The sequence below is a fragment of the Hermetia illucens genome, chromosome 5 (assembly GCF_905115235.1).
Source record: "Hermetia illucens chromosome 5, iHerIll2.2.curated.20191125, whole genome shotgun sequence".
NCBI classification, from domain to species: domain Eukaryota; kingdom Metazoa; phylum Arthropoda; class Insecta; order Diptera; family Stratiomyidae; genus Hermetia; species Hermetia illucens.
In genome coordinates this window covers 31,036,477-31,064,236 of record NC_051853.1, presented here as the reverse complement: position 1 = coordinate 31,064,236, position 27,760 = coordinate 31,036,477, and the positions used below count along the sequence as shown (strand labels likewise).

At 43.5% G+C, this 27,760-nt stretch overlaps 1 protein-coding gene across 1 annotated transcript; it reads right to left on the bottom strand.

Annotated features, from left to right (window-relative positions):
- Window positions 1-15,711: 15,711 nt before the first annotated feature.
- LOC119657138 (cytochrome P450 CYP12A2-like) lies at window positions 15,712-26,580 on the bottom strand. The gene is made up of 6 exons (XM_038063910.1): window positions 26,294-26,580; window positions 17,509-17,617; window positions 17,198-17,444; window positions 17,023-17,139; window positions 16,370-16,805; window positions 15,712-16,298 (listed from the first exon to the last, which is right to left on the bottom strand). The coding sequence occupies exons 1-6, from the start codon at window positions 26,387-26,389 to the stop codon at window positions 15,726-15,728; spliced, it is 1,578 nt and encodes a 525-aa protein (XP_037919838.1). The 5' UTR covers window positions 26,390-26,580; the 3' UTR covers window positions 15,712-15,725.
- Window positions 26,581-27,760: the final 1,180 nt, after the last annotated feature.

The following is a 27,760-nucleotide window of genomic DNA, read 5'->3' as shown; positions in this document are numbered from 1 at the left end:
CTGAATTTCCTATAAATTAAAAGCGGTCTCGTAATCAAGTTTTACGAGAGGGGGGGGGGGGGGGGGGTGGAAAGAGGTAATTTTCCTGGGGGCCGGAATGAAGATTCCGATGACAAAAAGAGATAATAGGCCGGCCTACCTAATTATGATCTCCGTCCGCTATATTTTCTCTATGGCCCTCCTTGCAAACATGAGTTCTCAGAACATGTTACACAAAACTGGTCTTCTTCTCCTGAAAGAAAATATTCACTTCTCACTTGGAGCTATCAAACACTATAATGGCTGATATATGGAGCAAACAAGAAAACATTTCACACGATCAGACAAACCAACCTCACTTACAATTCACCGAAGCGAGGAACAAGAAATTATTCGACATGATTACCAAGAAAAAAAATTTCAAATGAAAACAAAAGCTCACAGACACAACTTTATTACTGTATCAACTAAAATTTCTAAAGAAGAAATAATCAGCCAAGTCGAATCAACATTTTACTCACTTCCTCTAGAAGCCAATAATATGCGGAGAAGAATCGCCATCATACCATAAAAAAATAAAGTTTGTATCTTAGCGGCTATAAATAAAGCCGGAAATATCAAACAAAACAAAAATCCTATTAACTAATTCACAATTATCGGAAAATACAATAAAGAAATTTTTCTGAAAATGAAAAGCTACCCTTTCTTGATGTGTTATGAACTGAGTGAAATTATGCGGTGTTTCCAACGATTAATTATTTGAAATAATAAAAACTTGTTGTTTCTTTTCCGTTGGTGTGAATATTTATTCTTGCAAACACCGATATTTCGGGAACCACTTCTTCCCTTCATCAGTGCTAACAAGTTGAGAGAGAAGTTTTTATTATTTCAAAGTGTTATGAACGTTATGAGCTGGCATCGAATGGAGGAGAGGAACACAAAATTCAGGCTATTTTCAGATCTTCGACTAAAATAGGACAAATGTCAAAAACCCGGAAACCCCGTCATTATACACCCCAGGGGTATATAAAATTCAGTGCTCCTCTGGAGAAGTCTACGTATAAAAGGAACGTACGGGCTAAGGAACATAAAAGCCATGTAAAATACAACCGGTTCACAGAGTCAGCTTAAGCGGAACATAAACTGGCATCGGGACATCAATTTCCTATCCGTAGGACCGACGTACTGCCAAAAACTACTTCACTCTACCCACGAAAAAATATGAAGCTACAGAAATAATATAGGCATAGACTTTACGTACGTCATGGCAGTATCACTTTCACGTGATATTCATTCAAAGTATGACAATTTACACTAAAGTGATCTATTATAACTTTGTTAGTAATAGTACGATTTCCACCAAACTTCGTAGTATCATGTTTCGTTTAGGATGAACCTAAGAGGGGTTTTACAGTCAATTGCTAAAAATTATAGTGTTGTACTATTATTAACTATATTTGAACAGATATCGGTATGAGGGTATTTCGGAGCCTAGGCATCATACAGTGACAGCTTCCGATTTTTTTTACATTTTTCGGTTGAGTAGGTTCTAAGAATGGGTCCGTGAAAGAAATGACCACTTTTCAACCACCGCCCTCCTGTAATAAATGTCAGAACTGAGCCCAGCTTTGAAAACTACTGGTCAAGACCTTTTATTTGATGCCCTACACGACTATATTCGGTTAAATACAATTTACACCATGCATGTATGGAGAAACCCCCCAAATGCAAGAGCACGAATACCGCTGGCGACATTGTCGGGCTGGAACGTGGTACTAGCGAACTCTGGGGGAGTCAACACATATCGAAGGAGAGAATTACAATCGGTTGTAGACGTCACTTTCGTCAGTGACACTTTATCAAAGACTTGCAGTGACATGTCATAGAGAAGTGCACACACAGCGATCATCAGGCTATCATCTTCCAAACGACGCATAGGAATTATATGCCATCAAGCAGAATAATGATGAGCTGGGTAACTAACAAACTTGACGCAGAAGTGTTCAAGAAAGTACTTTTTGAAGAGATATTATTATTGGAAAGCGTTCAAGAAAAGGTTATATAGGTCGGGGCAAAAGTGAAGTGGGGATGCAATGCCTCTAAGCGTAGCGCTTTCCAAAGATGAAACCCCAATTCATGGTGGAATTCAGAACTCGAGGAATGTCGGAAAAACTGCCTGTAAGCTAGGAGATACCTCCTGCGCAGAAGAAATCGATCTGAATTCGTGAAGCTATACATGCAATACAACAAGTCGGAATACCGGAAGCTCGCACTTCGGGTATAAAGGTTTTGTGTTCATCTTATCTAAGAAATTTCAACGCACATTTTTCTATCCGTATATAGCTACAAATCGAACATACTCCTTGATATTTCTCCAAACTACGAGACATACGTGCATATTACAGCCGTGGATATTACGCACACCCTAAACAAACAAACTGCCTATTTCCGAATACTGTACACATGTATGCACATATATGAATTGATCGTTCCCATATTTCCGATTTACTTCTTATATCTATCTGAATTAGGTACTACCCGCAAAGTCCATTAGCACGCATATACTAAATATATACCTACATACACACATGTCTGGTTGGAATATTTGATATTCATATACAAATGATTAAAAAACTAAAACAAAATAATTCTTTTCCACCCAATTCATACGAACTTACTTCGTTGTGGTATTGACGAATTGATATGTGATGATGACGTCATGCAGGTTGTAGAGTGCACGAAATTCACAAAAAATGGTAAAGTTTCACCCCCTATAACTTTGTTACTAATAGTTTGATTTTCTTCAAACTTCACCAAATTGTGCACTATGGTGTTCTTTATACGCGTGCCAAATTTTCTACTTCTGGGATGAACATAAGGGGGGTGCCGGGCAAATTTCCAAAATGTGGAAATATACTATTATTAACTTTATTTGTGCAAATATCGGAACCGGATATATTTTGAGGCCTAGATTTCGTAGAGATGCACTACTGTGATTTTTTTCAGATTTTTCGGCTGGATAGGTTCTGAGAACGAGACCTGTTACACTTTTTGATGGTCATATTTTGAGCCCTCACTCCCCTATGTTTCACCCAATTTCAAATATTGAACCAGTTTCGAAAAGTACTAAGAGACCTTTAATTTGATACCCCACATGGCTATATTCTGTAAAAGAAAATTTTACAGCCTCCTTTCACATATATGGAGAGCCCCCCCTTAAACTTGACACAAAATGGCGCCAGTTGCTGCATGTAAAGGGAATGGCAGATCACATACTCTTACCAATTTTCGTGACAATCGGTCCAGTCGTTTCCGAATAAATCGGCTGTGACAGACAGACAGACAGACAGACAGACAGACGGACAGACAGACAGACAGACAGACAGCCTGTGAGGAGTGGCCAGATCTCCCATCAGGCGCGACCCCAGCTGGCGGATAGGGGCATACCTATTGATGTGTAAATATGTGTTCATGCACTTTTCTCTTTTGATTGTGCATGGGCTAGTGTTTGCTCATCTCTGGTGCGCGGACCAGAATGGCTATGGGAAGGATACCCAGAACATAAAACCACCATGGAAGACGAGAGAAGGAGGAAACTTACGGTGCAGGGGCTCGGAACCCCAGTACCGGCGGCTTTTGGGAGTGAGCAAGCGGGCTCCCGGTCGTCGATATCCCTCGACCGCAGTGCCTCGGTGGTGGACAACTTGGCCACCTTGGCATATAATGCTACAAGTGATTTGGATCTGGAGAAGGAAGTATTCAAGCGAAGTACGACTTTACCGAGAACACCAATAACAAGACCAAACAAAGATGAACTAAAAGCAGCTTTTTGGACAACAAAAACCGTGACAACACCCACCGCACATGTTCAAGATGTTCGACAGCAGGAGGTGCTCCAGGAACAAGGAAGAGATCCATTCAAAAGAAACTCATCAATTTTGAGATCTCCACCAATGCCAAAGACGATGAAGGATAAAGTACAGGCCAAAAGTGAAGGACCATGTAAAAGGAGTAACCCTGCCGGGACTTATAGGGAGCAGAGTCCCGATCCGGAGGAATTACCCTTCACCCAGCTTGGGGCAAAAATAGTTGAGCTGTCCGAGTTTATCAAGGACAAGCACAACGTGCACCAAGCCATAAAGAATATGGTGAGGGCTATTAGAGTTCTCTATAATAGATCACAGATGGAGGAAAAGAATGATAAGAACACGCCGAACCCCGCTGTGCCAACAGTATCACAAGCGACCCAAGTGACGCCTAACCGTACTACCATCGAATCCCAGCGAAATAAGCGAGTACGTGAAAAGAGGGGGTTCCTTTAAGTAATCAGCAGGCGCCTAAGAGAAAAAAAGGCGGACAGGACATCCGGAAAACCAACACCAACAGGTCAGAAGGAGGAAACCGTACAGCGAATCTAGGAAACTCGACCAGCGTTGCGAAGCCTAAGACCAGCGAAAACGATGGATGGACTAAAGTTACCAACAAAAAAGCGGAACGAAAGGCAAAAGTGCGAACTCGTCCAGATGTAATTGTTATCTCCAGTAAAGGCAATCTGTCCTACGCGGAGATACTCAAAAAGGTCAAAGCGGATCCCGGCCTAAAAGATCTGAGCGGAAATGTAAACCGAATCCGAAGAACCCAGAAAGGGGATCTCATGTTCGAGCTGAAAAGATCCAGCGTGGGCAAAACTGATGACTTTCGCACTCAAGTGAAAAACTCGCTTGGGGAGAATGCCGCAGTGCGTGCCCAAAAACATGAGATCTACCTTCAATGTAAGGATCTTGATGAAGTAACATCGAAAGAAGAAATTTGTATTGCTCTGAAGGAGCAATTCAAGTTGAAAGAACTCACCGAGGAGTCTATTGTGGGCTTACGAAAAGCCTATGGTGGTACTCAAACAGCCACAATACGAGTACCAGCGGAGGCAGCACAGATGTTATTGGCTGCCGGAAGGGTTCGGATTGGATGGGTTGTCTGCCGTTTAAGGGAACAAATTTCACTGAAGAGGTGCTTTAAATGCCTCATGTTTGGACACTTCGCGAAGGCATGCACCAGCAGCATTGATCGATCCGATCGATGCAGAAGGTGTGGGGAGAAAGGCCATATTGCCAGAGAGTGCAATAGGGACCCCAAGTGCCTATTGTGCGAAGTAAAAGAGGGACAGGATAACCGGCATATTGCCGGGAGTGGTAAATGTCCAGAATTTAGGAAGGCGCTCACTGCAATGAGAAAATGAGGTTTATTCAAATAAACCTGAATCATTGCAGGGTCGCTCAGGATTTACTTGAGCAGGCCACGTTCGAATCTGAGATAGAAATCGCCATCATAAGCGAACCGTATAGACACCGTCACGGTGGCATATGGGTCAAAGATTCGACTGGTGGAGCGGCGATATGGGCTTGCGGTAGACAGGCCATACAATGTACTACAAGTCAGGCAGGCAGTGGCTTCGTGTGGGCGAAAATAAGTGGTGTATATGTATACAGCTGCTACGCCCCGCCAAGTTTGACACTGTCTGAATTCGAGCAAATGCTTGGTAATCTTGTTCTCGACGCGAAGGGACGAAGTCCAAAGGTGATTGCTGGTGATTTCAATGCTTGGGCCCTAGAGTGGAGTAGTAGGGAATCAAATGCTAGGGGGCGCAGTTTATTAGAAGCTTTTGCGCAGATGGACATAGTTTTGGCTAACGAAGGCGCTGTAAACACCTTCCAGAAAGGGAGATCAGGCTCGGTTGTAGACCTGACCTTTGTCAGCCCTTCGCTGGCGCGTGGTATGTCCTGGTGCGTCAGCGAACGCTACACCCACAGCGATCACCAGGCAGTTTTCTTTGAGACATGTGTCGAACCTCAGGGCAAAGAGCTATCATGCCCGAAACCGAAAAAGATTTCAGGCTGGTCTGCAAAATTTTTGGATGAGCAGAGCTTCTTAGAGGTGTGGTTGGATCAACCTGATATAGCAGGCGCCTCTACGGAAAGAGCTGTCCATCTGGCTCAATGCATCGCCAAAGCATGTGACGCGTCCATGCCTAGGAGGTGCGCATTCCCCCGTAGAAGACCAAACTACTGGTGGAATGATGAACTGACCGGCCTTCGATCAGCCTGCCACCGAGCGAGAAGAGCGGCTCAGAGGGCGGTAGGTAGAGTCGATCAAGGGCAGAAAGAGTGCGCCTACAAGGCAGCCCGCAAAACCCTCAAGCTCGCCATCCAGCGAAGCAAGACGAAATGCTTTAGGGAGCTCTGCTCAGAAGCGGACGTAAATCCGTGGGGGAGAGCTTATGGAATCGTGATGGGACGATTTAGAGGCCGTTCGTCTCCGCAGATCACGTGCCCCGCCCTCTTGTTGAAAATCATCCAGGGGTTATTCCCCCAGCAAGAGGAGAACACCGACACATTCCAACCACCTCTGAATGTGACGGCAATCCCGCCAGTCACCAGAGACGAGCTCCTGGAGATCTGCGGCAGAATAGGAGACAATAAAGCACCGGGTTTGGACGGAGTACCGAATAAGGCCCTTAAGCTTGCCGTGAAATCCAGGCCGGACATGTTTGCTGAGTTGTTCGAAGCGTGCATGTCCGAGGGAATATTTCCAGCGGTATGGAAGCGGCAGAAGTTGGTGCTTCTGCCTAAGCCTGGTAAACCACCAGGTGAACCATCCTCATACCGACCCATATGTCTTTTGGACACGGTGGGGAAAATGCTAGAGCGGGTAATCTATAATGGATTACTCCCAGTAGTTGAGAGCCAAGGCGGCCTTTCAGATCGGCAGTATGGATTCCGTAAAGCCAGATCAACCATTGATGCCATCAAATTGGTTACTGGCTTGGCCGAAGATGCAATCCTCGGAAAGGGTAGTACCAGCAAATATTGCGTGGTAGTAACCCTGGACGTGAAAAATGCATTCAATTCGGCCAATTGGAATCTAATCCGGAAATCCCTAGCGAAGGTTGGTATTCCCGCCTACCTCGCCGCAATTGTCGATAGTTATTTAACTGAAAGGAGGCTCTGGTACGACACTGATGACGGACCGCAGGAGTACGTCGTTTCCGCGGGTGTCCCGCAGGGCTCCGTATTGGGCCCACTATTGTGGAACATCATGTACAACGATGTACTTAATCTTCCCCTTCCGGAGGAAGCCACAGTGGTGGGTTACGCTGAGGACATTGCACTGGTTGTTGTCGCAAAGCATCTCGAAGATGCTGAGTTATACTCAAGCGAGGCAATCAGTGCTGTCAAATGCTGGTTAGAGAGCTCTGGTCTGACGCTTGCGGAGGAAAAAACAGAAGCGGTCCTCATCACGAAGCGCCGGAAGAGAAATTACGCCTGTGTTAGAGTCGGGAATCATATCATCACTTCCAAGCCGGCCATCAAATACTTGGGGGTGGTGATAGACAGGAAGCTCAGCTATAAGCAACACGTACAGTATGTTTGTGATAAATCATCCACTGCCAGTATGGCCCTGGCCAGGATGATGCCGAACGTGGGAGGGCCACGGCATACCTCTAGGTTGCTTATAGCCAGGGTGGTGACCTCAATTATGCTCTATGCGACCCCAGTTTGGAGCGAGGCGTTGCGGATGTCAGTTAACACTAGCAAACTGAATGCAGTCTACAGGAGGACAGCTCTGAGGGTATGCTCTGCCTTCAGGACTGTCTCAGATGATGCAGCATTCGTCATCTCTGGAATGATGCCCATTGACATCTTGGCAGATGAGATGGCGAATATATACCATGCGAAGCCAATCTCTCCCTTATTGCAGACGAAGAAGGCTGAGAGGGAGAGATCCATAAATAGATGGCAAGAGCGGTGGGAACGCTCGGGAAAGGGTCGGTGGACTCACAGGCTCATTCCTGTCATCAAGGAGTGGTTGGAGAGACGACACGGTGAGGTTAATTATAATCTCACCCAGTTTCTCACGGGACATGGAGGATATCTCCAATACCTTCACAGGTTTAAATTGGAGACCTCACCCGACTGTCCAAATTGCGATGGAGTCCCAGAGGACCCAGAGCATGTATTCTTCCACTGTCCGAGATTTGTGGAAGAAAGGAGGAACCTAGAGGAGACTCTAGGAGAGGTGCTGGTACCAGAAAATCTGGTGCCGAAAATGCTAGCACATCAAGAGAATTGGGATGCGGTCAACTCCATGATCGCGTCAATTCAAGATAAATTGCGAAAGGCAGAGGAAAGGAGAAAAACGCGGTCACGTGCGCCGCGTATAGAAGATGTGGATTAAGCTAGAGTGAGCTGACTCCGCCCCGTGATGTAATACCTTATGGTGGTTCCGCGGGGCAGGGAGGGAGTCGGGGGTGGTTTTAGTGGGTAAAAATCCCACACGCTGGTGTGTCCAGACCAGTGTCTTTTGAAGATTTCCACCTCCTAAACAAAAAAAAAAAAAAAAAAAAAAAAAAAAAAAAAATAGCTATCAGGAAGAGCAAATCCGAACATTTCAAGTGGATGGGTACTGAAGCCCACTCTGATCCATGGGGTGACGCCTACAGGTCGGTAAAGCCATCACTGAAAGGCCAACGCTGCTTATCGATTACTTGTTCTAAATTATTACAAAACATATTGGACACTCTCTTCCCAGAGGATGTAAACTATGCAAATCTACCTGCAGTCCATGTAAACCCTGACGAAATTTCTGTAGTGGCAGAAGAAGAAGTTCTAAATGCAGCAAAATAATTCGCTGAAAAGAATGTCCCAGAACTGAATGGAATCCCGAATATGGTCCTGAAAGTGACAGCCAGGACAGCACTCGGTATGCTTGTCCAAGTTTTTATGGCATGTCTTAGAGAAAGAAAATTCTCCGTGCATTGGAAGCTACAAAAGCTAATACTTATTCCGAAGCCAGTTGAACCATTGGTTGACTCTTATCATATCGACCAATGTGTTTGGTCAATGCCATTAGCAAACAATTTGAACTAGTATTATATAATACAACAGACAGCCCGCTATTAAGGAAGTCGATGTCATCTTATTTCAAGGGTAATTAGTATCATGCTACTCTACGTAGCTCCAGTTTGGGCCACTGTTCTGGAAAATAAATCAAACTGCGGGAAACTACGAACGGTGTATCGACTAAGTGCACTCCGGATATGCAGTGCTTATCGAACAACAGCATGTTTATTATCAGCGATAATCTCCATAGACATTTTGGCGAATGAAGGTCGGCGTCTCTACGACAATGTATGCAATCGGGGAGTCTAACATATTTTGAAAGCAACTAGCATGGTGAGAATCCATCGCAGAATGCAAAAGCGATGGAACGAGGCTCAAACTTGTCTTTAGACCCATCGCATCATTCCGCATATTCGAAGATGGATTAAAAGAAGCCACTGCGAATTGAGCTACGACCTCACGCAGTTCTTAAGTGCGGATGGAGGTTATCTGGCTTATCTGTATTGATCTGGTCACGATGAGTCACCCTGCTGCCCAAGATGTGGTAACGTAGCCGAGTTATAATATATGTGCTTGTCCTAGGTTTACCGCGCACCGTACTAGGCTCGAGGCGATCGCAGACAGGCGCTTAACACCGGGAAATATTGTGGAGTTCATACTGGAGTTAACAGAGGCTCGGACCTTCCCCCTTCCAGCTGTGAAAAAAAAAACGGACAGAAAGATAGACAGACAGTAAACCGATTTTAATGAGATTTTGTTTTACACAAAACCTTAGAAACACCATTACAACATCAACAGGGACTAGGACTATACTACAAAGCATCAAGCCAATTCTATTCACCTCTCTAGTCATTTTTTCTCCAAAATTGGCGTTGAAGAGTCTACTAGGTGGCATTTAATGTGCAGTTTCTCCACTAGTATAAGCCCTCATATAGGCTTTCTCACAATATATGCCTTTCGTTAGGTCCACAAGTCTATTGTGGAGAAGCATACTGATGATGTACGAATTTACTCTAGTTTTTTTCGAGGCAAATTCAGTTATCATTCTCCACCTTCCCTGATTTGCTTGAATTTCACCATTTCTTCTAAAAAATAGGACATTATAATCTAAGCTCCCTCGAATTCATTTGATCTATTTTAAGTATTAAGCTTAAACTTTTTTGTTGGAGTCACTTTAAGGGAGTCCCACCATGCATGTTCCAACATCCAACTGTATCGGTACAGACGGTACTTTGAGTCCTAGGCACCGTATAGGGGCAGCGTCGTGTTTTGTTTCCAATGGGTTGGTCAGTTTCTGAGAATGGATTCATAAAAGAAATTATTATTTTCCAAACCCCGATCAGCTCGTTTTGACACTACGTGTCGGAGCTGATTCCAGATTTGGAAAGTGCTAATCAAGACCTTTAATTTTATACCTCTCATGACTATATTCCGTAAAAAATTACAACCCTCTTTGACATGTACCTCCTCCACCAATTTGAACTAATCATAGAGTGGTGCTAATCACAGTTCCAACATCACCACCAAATCAATAAAAGTAACCGTTGTTGAGAAAATTACGTGCGACAAAGAGAGAGACGAGTAGACAGACTGACAGTCTGCGAGGAGTTGCCAAATCTCCCTTCAGGTACGACCCCAGGCGGCGACATACTGACTGACGTGAAAACACGAGTTTATACATTTTCTTTTCAGAATGCGTATGGGCAAGCGTTTGCTCATCTTTCGTGCGTAGGGGTATGCCAGAGAAATCAACATACAGTATAAGGATCTCAATGAGGTCACATTGAAAGGAGAGAGAGAAATCAATAATTCAAGTTGGAAGACCTTGCGGAGGAAGCACAAATGCCTAGTGTACGATGAAAAGGAGAGATCAAATAATCAGCATATTGCCGGAGGTGGTAAATGCTCGGAATTTAGGAAGACACTGATTGCAATTAGAGGATTATTCAAATGAACCTCAATCATTTCAAAGTCGTTCGGGATCTACCTTTCTCCAGGCAAGGAGATGAAGTCCAAAGGTAATTGCACTCTCGAGTGGGGTGGCAGATTGTTCGAAGTTGAACATAGTACTGGCCAACGAAGGTGATATAAAGAGCTTTCGGAAAGGAGGGTCTGGCTCGGTTATAGACCTGATCTTCGCCAGCCCATCACTGGCGTGTGGTATGTCTTGGCACGTCAGTGAGGACTACATGCACAGCTATCACCAGGCAAACATTTTGAATTAGTAGGAGAAGAGGGGGGGGGGGGGGGGGCGGTCGAGAAAGATGTTGCTAAAGCTTTGGAAGGGTAGCCTTTCATAGAAGCGCGGATAAACTAATCTTGTAAAGCAGGATCCCTTAAGGAAAAAGTTTTCTATATAACACAATAGATCGTCAAAAAATGTGACGCGCCATATTTTAGGATATGTACATTCTCTAGTAAAAGGACTAACTTCTGGTGGAATGATAAACCGGCCAGCATCTGTCAAAAATTCGAAAGAATTGATTGAAAGATTGAATGTAGCGCCTAGTGTGTCATTTGATGTCAAAGCTTTATTTTCCAGTACGTCTGTAAAAGAGGCAATAATAAAATTTGAAGAGTGGCTACTACGGTTTGGTTCGACACCAGAATGGAGGAGAAAGGCAAAACAATATGCAAGGTTGGCTTCCCTCTGCATGCATAAAAATTATTTCACATTCAGTGGAAAATACTTCAAGACAACCTCAGATATTGCGACGGGCAATCCTCTCTTCTCACCCCTAAGTGAAATCTTTATGGCATCACTGGAGGAGAAAATGGAGCAGGATGGATTATTGCGAAATATATGGTTGAGGTAAGTGGATGACATTTTGACAGTGATCCCCGAAACAAGTATCCACAATATGTTGGATAACATCAACACGCTACACCCTAAAATAACCTTCACTCAGGAGATTGTAGTTAATAAACAATTGCCTTTCTTAGATATATTAACCAAACGTCAAAACGGACAATTTTCTTTTTCTATTTACAGGAAATCCACCAGCACCTTGCGGACAATCCCCGTGACCTCGTTCCATAGTTACCAGTATAAAATGGCAGCTTATGGCACGATGATCCACCGCCTTCTAACAATCCCACTCACAGAAGAAGGCTACCAGAACAAAAAACTCTACATTATGGATACTGCAAGGAAGAACGGGTACACCAGCACCACCATAGACACGATGATCAGGAGATACGCACGAAGGATAGATCGTAGTAATCTCACTACACTGTACACCCAACAATCGACTTCTACCGCATTAAAAAGATCAAGCGTCACCTTCTCAAATTTGGCCAAGCATATAAAACGGACATTGAAAAGGTTCGACTTACAACTGGTAGTATGAAGTCGTATCTACCAGCTAAAGTTCCAGATGACTAAAGAAAAGGATCGAAAAACGATGGAGGAGATGAGCGGTATATATAAAATCGTTTACTCAGATTGTTCGAAGGTGTATATCGGACAAACGAAAAGGCTGCAAACTACTGGATTTAGGGAGCATACGAAGGAAGCAGAGTTGGCTATCAAGTACTTTCGAAAACCTACAAAATCTATGGTGGCTAAACATATGGTGGAATTCGGCCAGAAAATAAGCGCCGACGAAAATTAACCAGCTGGACGCCTGCGAAGGCTTATTCATTAGCAAACAGCCGGTAGACACTAGATTGAATTCAGATCTAGGCAATTGCTATTCACCATTATTTGAATAACTTTTTGAAAACTTATAAAAAACTAATTAGACTATCATGCTGCCTCCTGAGTGGGTTCGTTAGTAAGGCGCTTTACATATCAGTCTCTTGCCAAATCGAATCAGATCGACTTTCTCCGCCACGTGCTTACGACACTTCAAGGCGGTCCAAAGGGGGGACAACCAAGAAGACTAGGCAACTTCAGTGGCAAAGTGCAGGTAATCTCATTGTGCACCTTTGCGGTTGGAACGAGGTAGATAAGTGGTATTGGTGTGTCGATATCGTCTAGATGGTTTTCTTTTATGTTTTTTTCATCCCAGCAGGAAAGGGATGCATTCGAAAGATTGATCTTTGATACATCTACCTATTTCCTTCTCACTTCCTGGGATGGTAAAGGTATCCGATTGTCGTCCATACTCTGAACGTAGTCAACCTATTGCAGCTTCCGAGGTTTTATTCATTTGGAGAGTTCAGAGTCGTCAAATATTGGGGACAACTCATGGTTGTATCTGTTTTGCCATTGGCCGGTCTTTGGTTAAGCTACTGTTATTCTCCTCAAGAGCATTCTCTCGAAGGTAAATAGCTGATCAATTGCCAATCTACCGGTCCAAAAAACCCTTGGTATTCACCAATCACTTTATCGACGTACAATCTTATTTTTCCCTCTAGAATTTTTGTGAAGATCTTATAGGACGTATAAAGGTAGTAATTCTTGTAAATAATGTGTATGACATGTTTTGACCACTTTTGTGGTATCTGCTCATGGTTCCAGATGGAGAGAACCAAATCATAGATTGCTTTCATGGCAAATGGACCGCCTGATTTGATGAGCACAGCGGAGGTGTCAACTACCCCCGGTGTCTTGTTCTTTTTTTGACATTTAATTGCTGAATCCATTTATTCTAATATTGGCGGTCCAATGCTCGCATCATGCTCGGTCAAAATTTTTTTTTTAAGTTCTGATGATTGTGTTGTGTGGGAGAGGTTGCGGAGTATTTTGAAATGGAACGCCCATATCTCACACAATTTACTTTCGTCCCCAAAGAATGCTCGGTTTTTGTTTTCACAAAGGGTGGATTTTGATTGATTAATATCCACATCTCAAGCTCTTCCCTACTTTGTAGGCTTCAAATAATTTTTCTTCTTTTGCTTTAATATTTTATTAGCTGTTAGTCGGAGATTTCCTTAATTTTCTGTCTTCGTCTTAATGTTTGGTTCTATATATTGTCATAAAGGCTTTTTCTTGTCAAACGCTTTCTGGTATTCATCGTCAAACCAATCCACCGGCGTCGGGATTCATATCCAACTAATTATTCCGCTGTTATTTTGATTAGGCGTCTTACGATATACTAGGTATCGTCTATATGCTTTCCCATGAGATTTTTGAGAATAGGACCTAATCGTGCTTCCAGTTTTACCTTGTATTTTCCTGCTATTAAATTTTTAGCTTCCCCATCTCAAATTCTTTAAGTGGGTTAATTTTTATTAAGGTTTTGTGTGTAAAACAAAACCTTATTAAAATCGGTTTACTGTCTGTCCGTCTGTTCGCCACACGCATTTTCCTTGAAGACGGTTATAGCGATTGACACCAAATTTTGTAGAAAAGCGGGAACTGTGAACGCTCACGCATACAGTGAGTTACATCCTTTTACGTCGAATTTAAGGGGTCCCCTTGAATGCAAAAGAGGGTGTCATTTTTTTTGGAAAGTTGGGGGGTGCGGGGAGTTGAAAGTGGTCATTTCTTTAAGGCGGCCATTCTCAGAAACTATCCAACCGAAAAATCTGAAAAAAATCGGGAGGCTGCGGTTATATGGTGTCTAGGCTCCGAAATACCTTCCATACCAATATCTGTTCAAATAAATTTAATAATAGTATATTACCATAATTTATAGTAATTGGCTGTATAACCCCCCCTTGAGTTCATCCTAGCACCACATAATTTTGCGGTGATGTAGGCTATAATATAGAGCACGATCTTACCAAGTTTGGTGGAAATCGTACTATTACTAACAAAGTTCTAATACGTCAAAGTTGTTGCTTCTTTGAAAATTGAAGACTATGAATGTTAATATCACCCGAAAGTGGATACTCTCACATAATATATGGATATATTACGTGCTACGTACTAAGAAATGCACAAAACCTTTCGTACCTGAAGCGTCTAGCTTCCGGTTTCTCGAATTGTTTTGTAGGTTCTTGAAATTCGACACATGCAGACGCTTTTTACCATGTAGTGGTCAAAGTCTCAGTTTGCTCCTCGATATGAGCTCATATCGAGGATGCTGGATAACCATCTTTTGGTGATGAGAATGTGGTTTTTCTGGTTGAAGGCAGTGCCATTTGTGAACGCCCGTGTCCTTATGTAAATGCGCATGTGTGTGAAGCATATCGTTTTTAAAACTAAATGTTTGCTATTTGTCAATGAGGCGTTGTCCGTTTTCATTTGATATTATATATCATGGAGACCGTGTTCTCCGGTGGTTTCTCGATGTGTCTCCTCGTTTTCAACCATGCCGTTGAAATCTCAGAGCAATATCTGCACGTTATTTGGGAGCAATGAGACGTCCAGGCTATCGTAAAATTGTTCATTGACTTGATCTATTGCCGAGAGTTTCGTGCGTGCCTGTTTCCACCAGCTTTTCATCGAAGAATTTTGAAGCATCATTCGTTCAGTGATTCCATTAAGATCCATTACCAATATCCGAAATAAATCTCTGGGGACGCTTTACCTTCGGTTCCCACTGGGATGTCCAAAGTCATAAATAGCTGTGCAATATCGATTGTTGGTCGATTGGCCACATGTTTGCGGCAACTCGCAGGCATGCGCTCGCAACCACTTTGGCGCACATCAATGCACTACATCGCATACACTGCACTGACATCAGGCCTTATGCGCAGAATTTTGCTCTCGCAACTCTCGTCGCGTTGAATGTGTGCAAAACTTTTCCGTTTCCTTAAAACTTCACCAAATGTGCTGGGAGTTGAATCTCCAGTGCATAGTCCTCTTGGGTCCAACCTATATAAACCTATAAATGTTCACGCTTGAGTGTTTATATCTTTTGGTGCAAACTTCACAGCTGGTCCATATTACTGCATATAGTAAGGACTTGAGTATAGGCAAGTTTTTCAAAATTGACGAAGGTTCATTCTTTATTTCTAAATATCTTTGAAAGTAAATAATAAATTATCAGCGGGCACGTTGACAGAGATAAATTTAAATTTCAAGTCTGGATGATGCCACTCAACCTGGAAATTCCGTATGATTCGTGTTACAAGTGTTTCTATCTCCATTTCTGCAAATCGTTTTCCAACACACATACGTGGTCCGAAGCCGAACGGCAAAAAAATATATGGGTGGGCAGACTTGGCAGGAGCTGGTACGCCATCCTTTTTCAGCCATCTTTCGGGTTCATATTTCTTCGCATTTGGGAAATGTTCATCTTCACGGAGTAGAATACTAGTCCCCATCGATACTGCGGTTCCTTTTGGAATTTGATATCCCTGAAGTATTATATTCTGGGGAACGGTTCGAATATTCCCACCTACGGTAGGGAGAATCCTTAGACTTTCCTTAAGACATGCTCGTAAATAAGGGAAGTGCTTCATGTTTTCAGCGGTCAATAACGAATCTTTCGTGGGAAGTTTTGTCATAATTTCTTGACGAAGAATTTCTTGCTTCTCTGGATTTTTGGCGAGCAAGTACAAAAGACTTGTGACCGCTGAAGATGTCTGCAAAAAATGTTTTATTCAGTGCAACTCGTTATTACCAAAATTTCAAATTGAAAACAAGGGAAAATTACCGTATCTATACCTCCGAAAAGCATATCGATTGCCATCAGTTTCGCGAGGATTGGATCGATTTGAAGTAGTTTCTCAAGTACGCTTTCATCGTGATTTTTGGAGCTTTCCCGTTTATTGCTGAATCTTTCTCTGGCCTCTTCAATAATTTCGCAACTGATATCTGTGACCATATCAAGAGCTTCTATCATTTTTTTGAACTTCGGCGTACTGATGAAGCGCCAGAGGGATGGTTTGAATTCCAATTCCAACATAAGCCTGAAAGAATCTTTGGCTCCTTGAATTAATTTGGCACTTCTTTTATTATAGTTATCATCAAGCAATCCGAGATGTGCATCCAGAGCAATTACCGCCACTGCTTCCAATGCCCATTTGTTGAGTTCATTTTCGAAGTTCTCAGGCACTTCCTTTGTTTTGGCATCACGTATTCGCTGTATTCTAGAAGAACCAAAGTACAATATTATCTTAACAGTCATTTATAGTTAATTTTATGTAGTAAGTTGCACCATGAATTATGCATTTGGGTCACTCTGTCCACGAAGACAATATTGCAGCAGAATTAATAGTAATATTCGAGCAATGCAACCAAAAAGTCTGCTTGATCTAATCGTTCAGTATTGCTTCAAAGGTTCCCCACTGTGAAAATCGTATTTACCTCTTCACGAAGTCGACTGCAACAGCATCTACCTTCGGGATGTATATCATGGTATTTCTGGGTTGCATCATCACTGGATTAACAGTTGATCGAAACTCGCCCCATTCTTTACCCTGACTGAAAAGACAACGATAAAAATAATACACTTTATTTTTTGTCGTATATAGTCTGTTACGCATTTGCTAATCCCGAACGTTTCCCGAATATATCGGGACGCACTTTGGTTCTATAATGTATCATCGTTTTCAACCCCATTCTTTCGGGCCATTGTCCTTCAGTTCGGAAAACTGTTTGAAAATCTTCAGGTTTGTGGGTCGCAACGAATTCCATACTGCCAAATAACGAAGGGAATTTGAAGAGGTCTCCATATTCTCGTCGGTATACTTTTATAATTTCATCAAATGGTTTGCCAAATAATTTTCCTAGAGAAAGCAAAGAACTGTTATTTTACAGGTTTGAAAATAAATTTGCCAAGAAAAATTATACCAGCGGGTAGAGCGTTTTTCAAAAAAGTGAATGCTGATGGTCCAGGAATTTTAGAATAAGGTAATGCGGTTTCGTAATTCCTCTCAAAATCGTTTGCTGTTAAATCGATCTGAAAGAGAGAATTATAGTTGAAAAGAGTCTAGTTAAAAAGGTTTTCTTGTTTTTCAATCTTTGAAGACTCTTCTTCACCCAATAATTACGCAATGCTATTGCTGCGAGAATGGCAACAATTCGGACTGATGATTCGCGATTAGCGAAAGCGGTTTTTGATTAGTTTCTGGAATATGAGCACGTTCATCAACAACAGTACAAAGTCAACCCCTCCTCACCCAGAATTCCAGCTTTCTGAGGAAGAATTCCGGCCATTGTGGGTATAATACCAGTGAGATGGTGGCACTTAGGAGAGCATACTTACAGCACTGTCTCTTGTACTCTGGAAAGTCTAAAAGCAGCAGCGCGAATCACGTGACCATACCATCGAAGACGCCTCTTTCGTAGTTTTTCCACAATTGGTGCAAACCCAGATCGCTCGCGGATATCCTTATTTTGGACATAATCGACGCGTGTTGTACTACTAATCAAACGTAACACGTTCGTCTTCATTATCGCAAGGCGCCGTTCATTGTCGTTTATTGTCGTCTAATACTCATAACCACAGAGGGCGACAGGACGGACGACATTGTGGTAAATTTTAGATTGATACGTCGATCACAAGGAATACCATTTGTGGGTCGCCACTTCATCCAGGTTGCACTAATGCCTGAAGCAATTTCATAAAGCAGTTCTCCATTGGCTGATAGCATTGAGCCGAAATATTTACGTTGCTCAGCAGGTAACTGCTGCTGACAGTGATTGTGCCTGTGAGGAGATCGGTCGTCAAAAAATTAGTTTTGTTTAGATTCAATCTGAGACCGTGTTGAGTGAGGTGATCGTTCCATTTTTGGACAACTTGCTCTAGATCAGTTTTGCTAGGAAAACATCATCTGCATAAAGTAGTGTATAGGGCGCTGGATGTCCCGTGTGGCAGTGTGTAATAAGAACAAAGAAGAGTGGTGAGAGGGCGCTTCCTTGATGAACACCAACGGAGACACAAAGCGGTTTTGATACACCTACCACATTTTGAACTTTACTTTTGGGATCGTGGTAGAGCAATTTAACCCAGCGCACGATTATTGTCGTAGAGCATACCAGATCAGTTCATGTGACACAGGGTCAAACGCTTTCTCCAGATCCAGAAATGTAATGTAAAGAGGGCAATGCTTCTCACGGTGTTTCTCCATGAGTAGCTGCGCAGCGTGTATTGCGTCAGTAGTTCCGTCGACAATGATTGTGCAAGCGGAGAATGAACAACTTCTTCAGACGTTCGGAAGACGGAATCCTTCTTTCATTCGTGACATTTGCACCATCGAACGCACGATATGAAATTCTAGTAACTGTACTGTCACATTGCGACAAGCTGATCATATTGCCAATGAGATTCAGCAACAATCAGGAGCAACGCCATGAAACAGACAACTTCATTCATTTCTTTTATTTCATTTCCTTTATTTTCTTTTAATATTACTCATTTATTTTCCTTTGTTTTAATCAATTTAATTTCCACATTTTTTTGTATCAATTTCATTTATTTATTTTGTTTTTGGACTAGTATTTTAATATATTTATTTTTTATATTTTATTAAAAAAAATCCTTTACGGTTGGCGGTAGTTTTTCAGTTCTTTTAGTCATTTGCTCCCTCCCTTTCCTCGGGTCTCTGCCAGGCCGTTTTCCGCGTGGCTATGGAGATTGTTGCGTCGGCGGTCGCAATTTCTCGAGCCGCAGCTGTTTTCTGCTCCGGTGTTCCGACCTTTCTCTCTTTCCGCTCCCCGGAATCTTTAGGGATATGTCGCGCGAGGAGAAATCTGCGGAAGGCGCGATACCACCGCTGGTGACAATCCCGATAAGGATGCTTTCCTTTTGGCGGTGTAATCCGGTTGCGTAGGCAGTTTGCGCTGGCAGGTGTTACAAAGGACGCTACCAGGTTTAGCCACGCCTTAATCGGTCTCGAAGGGGAGATCATAGAGATTGTTTTGGACGTGCTTGAGGAGTGGTCGTACGTTCGCCTTAAGGAGCAGTTAATAAGATGCCTTTCAGTGAGTGAAGCTCAATTACTTGTTGGATGAGCTGCCTTTAGACGACCGTAGGGTTTAAAGTCAATGGTGACGACATTGGCTGACGCGGTCATCAAGCTCGCTGTGACGGTTGGTTCTTTGCGTTCAGGAGGTAGATCTCGATCGCAATTACGGTCAAGGTTTGCTTCCCGAAATGGCCGCTCATCGCCCTCGATGGTTTGTCAGTACCATCGGAAATACGGATCTTATGCGACTAAATGTACCACATGTACGTTTGGTTCAACAAAAAACTAGATTTGCTGGGTGCCTCGGCGATGGCTACCCGAAGCGCAGTACCATGTCGCCTTACAATTTTCGACTCCCTAAGCAAACGTTGCTTCCTGGTCCACAGGGGCGCTGAGGTGTCGGTTTTCTTTGTACCTCATCCGAGCATCCTTAATTGATAAAACTTGCATTTGGCGGCCGCGAACTCATCTTCCATCAGCACATATGGCTAAAGGTAGATGGACGGGAGTTTCGGACTCCTCCCAACGTTTTCGTGCCGTTTCATTTTGGCGGACATCAGCATCCCCATTTTAGGCAGACTTCCTGTATCACTATGGGCTGTTTGGAGGCTTATAGAGCAACACCTTAATATACCCTGCTACCTCGTTACAGACGTCAGAGAAGATTTCTACTTGCCGAGATGACACTCTCTCAATAATTTTCGAGGACGTTGCCGACCATCGCATTCGCGCACCCCTCGGGAAGTTTCGCGATATCAAAACGGAAAGTAGTTTCTCCAGTTCGGTGAAGCACGATGTCCAGCACCATATCAATACCACCAACTCTCCAATCTTGTCAAAGGTGCGTCCTCTTTCACCCGAGAAGCCCTGCTGTTGCGAAGAGATAGTTCGAAAATTTGATGAAACAGGATATCTGCAGTCCATTAAATAGTTGTTGGGCGTCTCCGCTGCATTTAGTCCCTAAGCCAAACGGGCCAAAGGCCTCTGAACGTTTAGTCAATTCCGGACTGATATCCCATTCCACTCATCAACGATTTCGCGTACTCACTAATGAAGTGCGGTGTTTTTACGCCCTTGAATCTAGCCAACGCATACCACGAAATCCCTGTAACTTCGGAAGACATTCCGAACCACGCCACCATTCCACCACCAAGCCACCTTTCTGACTCCTTGAGTTCACTAGGATGACTTTCAGCTTGTGCAACGCTGAATAGACCTTCCAGAGGTTCATTTACTCTGTTTTACGAAACTTGAACTTTTGTTTCGTTTACATGGATGATGTTTTGGTCGCTCCCGCTTCTGAATCTGAGCACTTAGAGCATCTTGAGTGCAATTTTCAACGTCTATTTGAGGTCGGGCTTGTTTTAAACGTTGAAAAACTTTTATCGCCGTTTCTTGCTCAAGGCCGGTCATCACCAAGCGATCCTTAGCGTTTGCTTGTCTGGGCACAAAACTAAAGATTCCCGCGAGGTTGCGTGGTCTGCTGAGGCCGTCTTTGCGGTTGAGACAGCTTGTTGATGTAACACTATTGGCATTTCCTTAGCCAGATGCACCCCTAGTTGTTTTCGTCGATGCCTCAGATACTGCGGTAGGCGCCGTTCTTCACCAACGGTTGAATCAAATCTGGCAACCATTGAGCTTCTTTTCAAAACAACTCAACCCAGCTCAATGCAACTTCAGCGCCTACGATTGTGAACAATTTGCCGCGTACCTCGCTATAAAATACTTCCGTTTCTTCCTTGAGGGCAGGCCATTCACTGTGCTCACGGATCACAAACCCCTTACGTTCGCGCTTAAACAGAAGACCGACAAAGCGTCTCCTCGCCAACTTAGGGACTTAAATTATATCAGCCAGTTCACTTCTGATATGCAATACGTGTCTGAAAAGGACAATGTTGTTGCTGACGCCTTGTCTCGAATTTCGCGGTCAGTTATACGGCAGTCATCGAGGCACAAAAAGACGACGAACCTGAAGGCAAATTCCAAACACAAAATCAAGGGGGTTTTCGGTTCAAACTCCTATTTACTCTGCGAGACCTGAGGTAAGGTATCCAGGTCATTCATTCCGATTTTCGCACCCCGATCTTGCGCACCCAGGCATTAGGACGACGAACCGGTTAGTCGCTGATAAATATTCCAGGTCGCCGCAAACTCTTAGGGCAGACAGTTCATCATGTACCAGAAGTTCAAAGTCAACAAGCACGTTCGAAAAGAAGTAGCTGTTTTCCCTCTGTCAACCAAGCGCTTTCACATCATCCATCTCAACATCATCGGCTCTTTACGTGATTCGCACGGGTTCAAGTATTGCCTTATAAGCATCGACAGGTTTATGCGGTGACCTGAAGCAATACCTCTGTTTGACATTACGGCGCAATCATGTGCCAAGGTTCTCTATCGAGAGTGGATTCCGCGCTTTGGTGTTTCAGCCGTTATCATCACGGACCAGGGAATGCAATTTGAATCTACTCTTTTCGCGAAGTTAGGATAGCTCCTTGGTTTCGATCAACATAGGACTACTGTATACTATCCGCAGTACACTGGTATGCTGAAACTTTGGTACCGGGCGCTGAAGGCTGCTCTAACGGCTCGCGACGATCGGTCGGGGTCGCGGTCTTTGCCTCTTGTCCTCCTCGGCTTCCGCACAGCCATGCGAGAGGAGTTCGCGGCCAGCCCATCGGAGATGGTTTACAGTGATAATCTATATCTCTCGTCGGCCCTGTACTGGCCATCAGATCAGGGTTCAATGACTCGGGAATGCTGCGTTTGCTCAGGGACGCGGTCTCGAAGATACGACCGATTCCACCGTCCCGACATGGGACATCGGAGGTCAACAACCCTAGAGATCTCGAGACGTGTGACCAGGTCCTTATCGGGGTGGATGCCCCTCGGAGTTTGCTGCAACCACCATACGAGGGTCCCTTTAGAGTGGTAATGGATACGCTGATGTGGTTCGGACACAGTATGTGACCGCTTGAATGCAACTCCGCATGAAATTCACAGTTGGTGCTCCGCAATAAGCTTACGGTGAACGTTAGAAAGACTGGACTAGTTATGTTCACTAGGAACGTCAGGTGGAGCAGCTGTATGCCACCTTAGCAAGGGCGGAAATCCAGCTGACACAAACAATCAAGTATTTAGGAGTACACTTCCTATCCAAGCTAACGTGGAGCACCATATCCAGGAACAATATCAGAAATCCTGCAGATTGCTCCGATGCTGTAGGAATACGATAGGTAAGACCTGGGGACTTTCACCAAAATGGATACACTGGATGTATACATCCATAATAAAACCCATTTTGATGTCTGCATGCATCGTCTGTTGGCCGAGACTGAATTTTACCAACAGCAGGAAGCTGCTAACGCAGATTTAGAGACTTGGTTGCCTAAGTATTACTAGAGAAATGACTACTACTCCGACTGCGGCACTTGAAACTATCCTGAATCTACCCCCCATACACTTAGAGGTGAAACGGAATGCAGCGAATGACGCATATAGGCTCGATACCACTGGAGCGTGGAAAGGCGGTCAATCACGCGGGCATTCGTCTATCTTGAAATTCCTTGACAAACATCCGGTAGCTCTGACGCAGGACAATAATAAGTTTTACAGACTCATCTTTGAAAAGATATACACTGCCGTAATCACCAAAAGAGAAGAATGGTCGATAAATGGTCATGAGTCTTTCCAGATTATACTCGTAAACTTAATAAGCTTCACCGACAGGTCAGTTATGGAGGGCGGATCGCCCGCAGTGGTGTTCTCGGGGAACCCGATTATGGAGCTCGCTCGACTCCTTGGAAAAATGACGATCATATTCCAGGCGGAGATATATGCCATTTCATTGGCAGCGGAAGAATGTTTGCGACAAAAATGGAGGGGTCGCACCATTCGGAACTGTTCCGATAGTCAGGCGGCATTATCAGCACCAAACAGCAACATCATATCAAGCCAGTTGGTGTGGAGTTATCATCAGGTGCTGCTGAAACTTGGCCGACTGAACGAAGCTTTCCTGATGTGGGTGCCGGGATACTCTAACATCGCTGGTAATGAGGAGGCTGACAGACTGGCTCGCAGCTTTTGCAATCCGGTCATCCACTATCAAGTCTACTCTGAAGGGTGGAATTGCAAGGATTCAGGCGACAATCCTTGTGAAAGAACCTAGAATCATTAGAGTGACATTTTTGTTGCCCCTGAAGTGGGAGATGAAAACGCTAGTAGGGCTTTTAACGGGACACTGCTCCCTAAACTACCATATGGAAAAGATTGGGGTGGTGGTTTCGGCTATGTGCAGCCTATTGAGGATGAGGATGAGAAGGCCTGGCACTTTTTATGTAAGCTACCCGGCCTCCTCAGATCTCAGACGAAGACACCTTGGTAAGGTTTTCTTCAATGAAGAATCTGCACACCCTTTGCCTCTGGAGAGTGTTCTCAGATTCGCTAAAGCCCGCGAACTTCGTAGGCGGGAAGCCATTGAATAGGCGATTTACGCGGATAGTACAATGGGCCTAACAATGGCCTGAGTGCTCGGAGCTGTGGCTCCCGCCAGTAAACTAAACTAACTAACTAACCATTAAAGGGGCGTATGCAGCTAGGTTTTACGGCGTTGGTATCATCACATAAACGTACTGACATGATGGTATGTCACCATCCATGACTGTCGCTAAAAACTTTGATCATTTATGCCCTTCAGAGATTTGTAAAATATGATACCCTGAAAAAATAATCATGTAAGCTAAAATTGTAAGAGAATTTGGTAGTAAAGTGGAGAAGAGTATGTATGCTTATAGTCTTTGAACAGATTTCTGCTGCTCAATTGATTTTAAGTGAGCGTTGATAAGGACATTCAAAAGATAACGTCTTTGTAACTGAAACGAACACCAAGTGGTTCATCAACTTGTGCTCAAGGTATGGGGCAGCGAATCAATGCCTGACGATTGGCAACAAGACATTATCTGTCTCATACATTAAAAGGGAGATTTCACACAGTGCAGCAATTATAGAGGTATCACGTTGCTGAGTAACATCTATAAGATATTCTCCGCTATCTTGCTAGGCCAGATAGCCCCATACGCTCAGAACATCATTGGCCCATACCAAAGAGGCTTCACTCCAGGCAATTCAGCAACAGATCAGATATTCTCTCTGCGGCAAGTAATGGAAAAAATGTTGGAATATGGACAACAGTTGCACCATCTATTCATCGACTTTAAAGCCGCCTATGATAGCCTAACCAGGGTAAAACTGTACACGGCCATGAGAGAATTCGGTATCCCGACGAAACTAATAAGACTGACTAGGCTGACCCTAACCAATGTGCGAGGCCAGATAAAAGCAGCAGTATCACTCTCAAGACCATTCGACATCAACAACGGTCTACGACAAGGGGATGCCCTATCATGCATCCTCATTAACCTGGCCCTCGGGAAAGTGATACGTGATGCTGATGTAAATGCAAGAGGTACGATCCTCTTTAAGTCCACCCAACTACTGGCCTATCCTGACGATATCGATACCATGGGAAGAACGACCCGAGACGTACAAACTGCCTTCATCCAGATCGAGAAGGCGGCGCGAGATCTTGGGCTACACATCAATGAAGGCAAGACAAAATATATGGTGGCAACGTCAGCTTCGAAGACGAATCAACCAACAACATCAAACTTCACTGGTCAAACAGGAAGAATAAGGATAGGAGAATACAACTTTGAGACCGTTGACAGTTTGTCCTATCTAGGGTCGAAAATCACAACCGATAACAGCTACGATGATGAAATCCGCGCACGGTTGTTGTCAGCCAACAGAGCCTATTTCAGCTTACAAAAAGTGTTCCGCTCGAAGCGTCTCACCATAGGGTCAAAGCTCTTACTGTACAAGACAATGATCTTGCCAGCCCTCATGTATTCCTCGGAGACTTGGGTCCTTAGGAAGAAGAATTGCGAACTCTTGGTCGTGTTCGAGAGAAGAATCCTCCAAAAAATTTTTGGCCGCCTACATGGGAATGGGCGATTCCGTAGCCTACACAATGACGAAATCTATGAGCGATACCATGACCGTCCGGTTGTGGATAAAATCCGGCTCAATAGGTTACCGTGGGCAGGTCACTTAATCCGTATGGATCAAGACGATCCAGCCCCGAAAGTCTATAAGGGCAATATCTATGGTAGAAAAAGAAGACGAGGCAGACCCTGCTTAAGATGGAGCGATGGCGTAGGCCAGGACACCAGACAGCTTTTAGGAATATCGAATTGGTGGACCTCGGCGCAAAACCGGGATGTCTGGAGTTCCTTATTAAGGCAGACCTAGACCGGATACCGGTTGTTGCGCCGTTGATGATGATGAACTGAAACGAACGATCTACTTCTCTACATTTGTAAGCGAAACATGACCTTAATAAGCTGATAAAAGCGATTACACTAAGAACAGAAGAAAATGAGAAAATATGCAAAGGAAGTGGAACTATTGGAGGAAATTGTAACTCGAGCAATGTTTAGAAAATTTTATACATGGGTATGTATATAGAAACCAAATATATGCCTCTTTCTTCTAGCATAGGACTTCATTCATGATTCACATTTTCACTACTGAGCTTATCAATTAATGTTCATTTTCATTAAGTTTATGAAGTTGGAAGGGCACTATTTCAAGTTTACATCACATGAACTTACACTGTTAGCATGTACTTGCGATGAGAATAATCGAAGAGCTGCATTTCGATAATGGATGTTGATTGCTTGGAGTCTGCAACTTGCTCTTGATAACATTGTAAAGCTTCACAGGTTGAAATTATACAGATTTTATTTTGTCGTTAGATCCAAATAAACACGTCACGATCTGCTTTCTTTACGGATATTGCAAGGAGTCCACGAAGTTTTCAGATAGATTTTCCCCGGCAGCTGGCTCACGTTTGCGAGCAACTGAATACCAGAATAATGACCTAAACCTTGAGCAGCAATTGTAATCTTATCAACTATTATAACACTCTGTTTATTAGGAAGCTTTTAGTTTCTGTGTATATGTATACTTATAGAGAGTGGCCAAATTAATAGAACCACTCACATTTTTCATCTATTTGTAAGAATATGATATTCTTTGCATATGAAATGGGATGGTAAAGTTTTTTCGCCAAATATAGTCATGTTATGTATCAAATAAAAGGTCTTGGTTAGTAACTTCCGAAATCGGTCTTAGTTTTCATTTGTTCGAAAAGCGGAGAGTGCCGGGGGTGGAAAATGATCATTTCTTTTACGGACCCTTTCTCAGGAACTACCCAAACGAAAAATTGGAAAAAAAATCAAGATGCTGCTACTATATGGTGGCTAGGCTCTGCGCCTCCACACCGATATCTGTTCAAATAAAGTTTATAATAGTACATTGCTACAATTCTTAGTAATTGACTGCGAAACCCCCTTAAGTTTATCATAGACGGAATCACGAAATTTTGCAGCAATATGGGCTATAACATAAAGCGTAATTGCGCTATGCTATTCACATAACATGCTGGTCCCAAGCCCAGGTAAAGGAGGAGGGTTTGAGGCAACGTACTTTGTACTACTCTCAGTAAAACAAAAAGAAAATGCTGAGGTCAGGAAAAGAGATAAATAAAGTACGAGTATAGTATAGTATAGTATACTAAATCCTACATCATCTCTCTTGGTGACAGGTCCCGCGACATGCAACCAATGTTGTTATAAACAAGATGATTGGATCGAGCAACAAGCCTCGGAAAAATGCTAGGGCGTCCACCTCAGTCGACGCTAGTAAATTAGTCCGAACAAAACAAATACTTGTCTGCACGCTAAATGTTGGCACCCTAACTGCCAAGTCCGAGGAACTCTCAAGAGCCCTTCGGAAAAAGCGCATTGATATCTGCGCTCTGCAAGAAACCAGATGGTGTGGTGCCAAAAGCTGCGACATTGACCGCGAACGTGATACAAATGGCTATAAAATTCTCTATTTTGGTAGCCCACACACTCAATATGGTGTTGGCATTACCATCTCAGTGGGTTTCCTTGATGCCATTAAAGAAGTTGAACGATTTGATGATCGGCTAATGAAGCTTTCCATTATATCAGCTGATCGTATTATTGACTTCTTCAGTGCGTACGTACCACAAACAGGTCGATCTGATGCCG